This window comes from Engraulis encrasicolus, chromosome 19, assembly GCF_034702125.1.
Source record: "Engraulis encrasicolus isolate BLACKSEA-1 chromosome 19, IST_EnEncr_1.0, whole genome shotgun sequence".
NCBI classification, from domain to species: Eukaryota; Metazoa; Chordata; class Actinopteri; order Clupeiformes; family Engraulidae; genus Engraulis; species Engraulis encrasicolus.
The window spans coordinates 33617729-33625228 of record NC_085875.1 but is presented as its reverse complement, the minus strand read 5'-3'; the positions used below and the strand labels follow the sequence as shown (position 1 = coordinate 33625228).

Genomic DNA, 7500 nt, shown 5'->3' with positions numbered 1-7500 from the left:
AGGGAAAAAATAGATAACGGTCCACAAATCTGCTGTTATGCCATTATTATTGAATGTCGTCCATTCATCCATCCGTTCATTCATTCATTCATTCATTCATTCATTCATTCATTCATTAATTCATTTGAAGCTCTATTCTTCAACACCCAGAGGACAGTATGTTTTGCAATATCAATTTCACTGCCAATTGTCCAATTGTCGAAGTACAATCACAATCTATTATGCCAAAATAATAACACTGACCCTGTATTGAGGATACTTTTATTTTGCCATCGTTTAGGGAAGTCAGTTCCTGTTGACAGTGGTTGCTGTTGTTTCCACCTGGTCCTCAAACAAGGTGGTGGGGGCATCCAAATGAGTGGGGTTGTGAACAGAGGGTGTCTGTGCATTAGGGAGCACCTGTTTGTCCTTGGTTGTCTTGTTGTAAGGGTGTGGGGGTGAGTTCATTTGGATTCTCTGAATGGCCAGCCAGTAGCATCTTAGTGCAGATGGGGTCGCTGGCGGGCCTACTCACTACAGTATATGCTGAAAATACTCACCTACATCATAACAACATCATAACAACACAGGGCTCCCAAGTCTCACTCTTTGAGAGTGTGACACACTCATTTGAGCGAGTTCACACTCTCACACTCCACACATGGTATTTCACACTCTGAAGTTTTGATAACTTATCCAATCGGCGCACATTAATTCATCCAACCTATCCACAGACGTGTCAGCAATTTGTAACAGCGCTTCTGTGTTCAGACTAGTTACCACGCTATTCAGCCAATCAGAAAATAGATTGTTCGGTTGTCGGGCAGATCAGAGCAGTGGATCAGAGTTTCATCCAATAGCACGCGCAGCAGAGTTCAGAGAGAACTGTAAAATTTACGAATTGCAAGTAGGCGAACTGGAGACGCAGGAGCCAGGACCATCAGGTGATAAATTCATACAGGTGAAAATATGACACTTGTTAGGCTACTGTTTTTACTCCTTATACCAATATTTCCAGCCCATGTAGCCTTGACAGGGACGTTAAAAGAGAGCAACAACGCTAGCTAGGCTATAACCCCAGCTGATTGTTTGATGATCATCCCTCCCAAACATGATTGAACGTGGAGACAAGAGGAGTGGGAGGTGGTCAAATATTAGACAGACTGGAGAGAATGGAGGAAGTGGTAGAAGAGAGGGCAAGTAGGCTAAAGAAGTCAGGGGCAACCAATGGTGCTGGAGATATCATGGTATTGAATGAAAAAGGGTATTATTTGGGTCTGATGTCTAAAAAAAAGTGTCTTAAAAGTGATTGGACTTTATTTTAATTTGGGCTGATAATGTCAATGCACAATAAAGAACATATGCCTACATGTAGCCTATTTTAGGCTATCCCCCCACAATGAACATTGTCTAAAATCATCCCCCTCAATGAAAATGGTCAAAAATCACCTCCCTATAAAATAAGGTATACATCCCTTCTTCACATTGTGTTGAAATTGCGCTTTCAAAAACTACATTTTCAGAATTTTCTCGGGGGAGAAACCCCCAAACTACCAATAATTAGAATCAATTTCTGACCATCCCCAGCTGCTTATAGGCTATTTTACAACTCGAGCACTGGTTAGGAGTAAGCATATTGAATACATAGTGTATTTGGTCTAATCAAACTTTTTAACTAGCTGGGTTGAAGGGAAACCAAGTGTCGATGGGTGATGATGGGTCGATGCCCCCCCATTTATTTATTTATCTAAATCTCACTCCAAACAATCTTCTAAACTTGAGAGCCCTGCAACATTACAGAGAGCCTTAAGTAACAGATTAAGACGTAGCCATTACAATGTTGGTGATAGTAAGGCTATAACATAGGCTCTATGCTAAAGGGATAATATAAAGGTTTCCATAGAATTGACTGGGCACTAGCTTGACTTATTGTGGTAGATGTTTCACGTCTGCTTTGAGCATCTCCTTTAGTGTGTTTTTCATTTTAGACATAGCTGTAATTAGCCATTTCTGTATGTATTTCATTCTCTGTATGTCTGGGTCTTTTAGCGATGCAGTTTTAACCAGTTTTTTAGTGTAGTATGTCTCTCTATGTAATTCACCTCTCTCAAATGAGCTACATGCTGTCACAACATTGTATGCACTGACTCAGCTGTCTGAGACACACTGACTTTATGTGTTGACCATCCTTAGGATTGTGGTTCATCTAATAACTGATGATGATGATTTTCAGAGATGTGACGTAGTCAAAGATTAAACGTAGTGGAGAAGAGGAAAATAAGTGAAACTTGACAGTTGTGTCAGACAGCAATGTCTGCTCACATGGACTCACGTCAACATTGATTCTGTAATTTCAACTGTATATTAAAATGGTTTCTCCAATCAAGCGCAAGGATTTTTTTTGTAAAACCACACCTTTGCACGCCTAAGCATATGGCATAGTTAGAGGTAGAGGTTCGTGGAGCAAGGCGAAACCCATTCATCTGGCGAGAGTCAGGCTTGACATGTCCTGGAAAATGAGTTCTTGAAACAAGTGGGAAACCTGATTGCAGCTATTTGACGATAAATTACTTCAACCAACAGCTAAGCACCAGTGACAGATTTGTTTTATTCTCACATAATTCATATTCTCTGAGAAACGTCCAAGAAATCCTTCATGCAGGGTATGTACAGGGTATCAGGGCTCTAAACTAACTTTTTTCATCACCAGTCAAAATGGCTAGTAGACGATACTCTTACTAGCCAAACACTGGTCTTCTCTACCAGTCAAATCGAAATTTCACCAGCATATGGCCAGTTGGCTGGTGTTAATTTAGGGCCCTGCAGGATATGTAAACTTTTGAGCACAACTGATTCTAACACATACTGTATGCTCATTGTATACTCATGGCCATTGTCCGTATCTGTCTGTGTGCAGTGAGCAGCTTCGGCAACGATGGAGAGCACACCAGCTCTTCCGACAGCGAGGACGACGTGGCGAAACAGTTTGAGATTTCGGTGTCACGTTCCCAGAGCTTCCGCACGTCAGGCAACGAGGCCAGTGCCACGCAGGCTGCCCCCGGACACCAGCACAAGTTCACCCGCCTGGTGTCGGATCAGGAAGATGGCACCACGGAGCCTTCAGACTGTGAGGGTATGCACCGCAGGGTTTCCCCCAGCACTTTATTGCCAAGGCGGCCACCTTGACAAGAATCACCTACCACCTTGACTAGGCCACTGAAAAGATACAGATTTCATGTTGTGAATGTAATTTCTAAAGTTGCTTAGCCAAAAAAATGTACTTTTAACGCCCCACCACCTTGACTAACAAAAGTTCTGGGTTAAACACTACACCCTCTCATCGCTGCACACATGCCGTTTTAAATGGTCAGCTGTAGAGCAGACAGTGCTCGAACTGCATAGTGTTAATTGATTTGTGCTGAATCTGAATACAGTAGACACTTTAGATTTTTTTTGCCTTAAGACATGTGAAATATAAAAACTTTTACATGTCTTAAGGCAAAAGAAAATCTAAAGTGTTTAAGTTAAACAGTTAGACATAATGAACCTAATACATATGAATACAGTAGAGTTATCGAATTGCAAATACACTCAAATTGCAAGATGCATACTAAGGGGCGTGAAGATTTATGTGATGATATTACAGTCCAAAGGCCTCATATGTGACCAAATGTGAGACAGTAACTGTTTACATCTTCCCTGAATAATGCCGTACATTCTGTTGAAGGCCAAATGTGTAATGGGCTTCTTGAGATCCTTTCTACATAACAACATCACCTGAAAGCAACTTAGATCAGCGTCCGGATCAATGCAGCTTCACAGTATTGTACATAATATAATAATAATAATTTTATAGCACCTTTCAAAACACCCAAGATCGATAAGATAGCTTAATTAAAATACAGTATATCATTAGGGCCGTCAGTCTACACTCCCAGATGTAGTGCAGATGTAGTGTTTTTACATGATCTGTACTGCTGCTTTTTAGTGTAGCATGGCATGGAAATGAGCAGATTAACTTTGGTATGATCCTAATTCCTGATACTTCAGAAGCTACAATCCAGTGCAACATATTCCAAATGACATGGCTATACCTGTGCAATTACCCTAGTCCTGTACAGGTCATTGTAAATTCTGAATTTTCTGTTCTGAGAAATTGATGGTGATCAAGGTGTAGTGTAGTATGTGTCAAGCGAGACCTGGTGTTTCACCTGTTTTGCACGGATGAAACATATTCAGTGAATATAAATCTCCCTGACATTCACATTATTATGAGATGTTGTGATTCTCGTGCTCTCATATGGAACACATTCAGCCTCAGAGAACTCCGTGTGCCATGCGACTTCTGAGGAAGATTGCGCCGTGCCTTTGCCTGTTCCCTTCTACAGAGGACAAAAAATTGCAAACTAGATTAGGCCGCCCTTCCACACGGGTCGGTCAGGCCACTTTGTCGCATTCTTCAAGTAAATTTGCTCCCATTTTCCCTGCGTGCACTGCACTGCACTCGTCCGCTATTTCCATTTCCATCACATGGAACGTCATGAGTCATCGTGCCCCTGTTGCCATGCCGGAGCGTCCAGCCTGTTGCCAGGGCAACGAACGGTCTTCTCGATTCGGCACTCACTCGGCGTAAGCTAATTGGCGGGCTGTGGTCTCTAGCAGAACAGGCTGTTCTTTCACAAATAAAGACCGTCAATCACTTGCTGCTAAATGAGGCCCTTTGCAAAGGTGGCCTACGTAGGGCGTTTCAGTGCTAAGTGCACTCAGATCTGTCAAAAGATGAATGAAACAATCACACAGTGCACAGGCAAGGAAAGAAGGGTTCCCGTTGATGCGCCCTATGACGCATAGTGATTTTTCATTTGTGTGAGGATTTGAGCATTCTGGGTAATATGATGGGGGAAGAGAATGAGAACATTGAGAGTTGAGAGCCCCTATTATATGCAGAATGTCATGTCTTTCACCTGGCCCTGTAGGAGATTTGAAGCTTATACAGTATGAAACTAATGTGTGAATATGTCCATACTTCATCTACTGTATGTATGTTGTACATAAGTACTGTTTAACATTGTCAAGAGTGATATGTAATGTAGTTACACACAATTGCAGATTCGCTAATGCAGAATAACACACAAGTATGATTTATTATAATTCAATTTACAAATTATGTACGTATAATATAATGGCAATTGTAAATAATTTTTTCAATGCATGATTGTGTGCGTGTGTGTGTGTGTGTGTGTGTGTGTGTGTGTGTGTGTGTGTGTGTGTGTGTGTGTGCGTGCGTGCGTGTGTGTGTGTGTGTGTGTGTGCGCGTGCGTGCGCATGTGTGTATGTGCATGTGTGTGTGTGCGTGCGTGCGTGTATGTGTGTGTCTATCTCTGGATCTGCCCATTCATTTCCAGACGGGGACAGCGTTAGCCAGCGCAGCTTCAAGGACCCCCTGACCTCCTCCAGGCCCGTGTCCCGCTCCGGGGGAGCGACCTCAGACACCCGTCCCATCCGCGACCCGCTCTCGGCCTGTGCACAGGACGCAGACGCAGACAGGGACTCCCTGGCCTCCCGGGACACAGTCGACGGACGGGAGGAGAGGACTATGACCACCACCCCAAATAAAACTACTCCCACCACCCCTGCACTCACCCCGACCCCCACGCCCAGGGAGAGGGCCAGCAGCCACAGCCACAGCCACAGCCACAGCCACAGCAGCAGCAGGGTGAGCAGCAGAGCCAGCAGCAGAGCCGAGCGCAGGGGGAGCGGGAGCGACAGCAGAGCAGAGCGCAGGGGGAGCGGGAGCGGGAGTGGGAGTGGAGCAGGCAGCGGCAGCAGCAGCAGGCCGGCCAGCAGGACGGGCAGCCGAGCGGGATCAGGCAGCCAGCACCACAGCAGCAGCCACAGCCGCCACCACCACAGGACCAGCACCACCAGCACCCCCGACAGCCTAGAGATGGCGGAGAGCAGCATGGCCATGGACAACCAGGCCTACGACCACGACGGCACCGACAGCTCCTCCACCTGCTGGAGCCCAGAGGTAAGACATTTTTGCTCAGATAGGATAGTGAGAGAGACAGAAATAAGTGGAGAGAGAGAGAGACCAAAACCAATGCAAAACCAATGCAACTAGGAGAAAAAAGTATCCACATATTAAAATATCCAGCTACGTGGAAACAGCACCTGATACTTTCTTCAGGCCAACCAGAATGGTGCCGGTGTCCATTCCCGCACCAGTTACATTTGGAACCAAAGTACTCAACAGATGCTCAGACTTGCAGGATGAACACGGCAGTCCATTTGAGGTGTGAGAATGGACACCGGTGCAAACGGTTCTCTGTCGACCTGAACGTGCCTTGAGATGCAACACCGAGGGTCCACACTGATCTTTCCTCTTCAGCCTGCTGTATTTGAACAGATTTTCATTGCACTGACCTATTCTTGGCATATCCCTACTACTGCCTGTCAAAGACAGCTTCGCACAGCAAGTGAAATGATCATTGCATAGACAGTCTCTGGGCATTGGCAGTCAGCCTAGATAGAGACATGCCTGGCTGCCACCGTGACTGATTGATGATGAAACGGAACCTATGGCAGTGAGAGTCAGAACCATTTGCAGACACATCTGGCCCCACATCAGACTTTCTATTTCTGTCCCAACTTTTTCTTGTCTTTTTATGTTTTTTTTCTGTCACTCCATCTTCCCCACTGTGTCGCTGGCAGAACTCAGAGTAGTTAGTGAGGCCACAGGTGTTGTAAGGGGTAGAAATGAGGAGTGTACATACAGGAGTAGGCGGTACACAGAGAGGTGATGTACCAGCAACAGCGTAGACCCCCCTCCACTACCAACAGCTGATAAAGGCGTAGCTGGGGGCTTTCAGTTGAGGGCTAAGGGGAAACGAATAGGGACACTAAGTACATCGAGGAGGAGTGGGTGGTTCATGCAAACTTGAGGAGCAACGGCATCACCTCACTCCCACCCCTTGTGATCACCAATGCCTGGTGCTGAGGCGGTTGCTGGGAGCTATCAGTTGAGTGCCGCAGGTGTGATGAATATAGACATAAGCGGTGTACCTACGAGGTGGAGGAGGAGGTGGTGCATGCAAAGGTCACAACCAACTGCACACACACCGACCCCCATCCCCATCCCCCACCCGTTTCACCAACGCCTGATTCTACGGAGGTCACCGGGATCTCAGCTCAGGTGCAATGAATAGACATGAGCAGTGTACTATACTTAGAGGAGGAGGAGGTGGTGAATGCAGAGTTGACATGTAACAGCATCGTGTGTGTGTGTGTGTGTGTGTGTGCGTGTGCGTGTGCGTGTGCGTGTGTGTGTGTGTGTGTGTGTGTGCCAACCTCCCCACGCCAACCTCCAACCCCCCCTGCTCGTCAATGCCTGTTGCTAATGGAGATACTCTGCTCTGTGCTAATGTGTCAGGGTGTCGCTGAGACTCACGGAGCTCTCAGCGCTGTTGGAGAGGTGTCAGAGCACGGAGTAGGTGTGTGTGTGTGTGTATAGTGTGTGTG

General features: G+C 45.9%; 1 protein-coding gene across 1 annotated transcript in view; it reads left to right on the top strand.

Annotated features, from left to right (window-relative positions):
• The window catches only part of syt16 (synaptotagmin XVI), a 47223-nt gene that overhangs the window by 27591 nt on the left and 12132 nt on the right, over positions 1-7500 (top strand). The window contains exons 3-4 of the mRNA XM_063184177.1: positions 2897-3112; positions 5385-6010. Of these exons, the coding sequence (XP_063040247.1) occupies positions 2897-3112; positions 5385-6010 (842 nt within the window). The remainder of the gene's footprint in view (positions 1-2896; positions 3113-5384; positions 6011-7500) is intronic.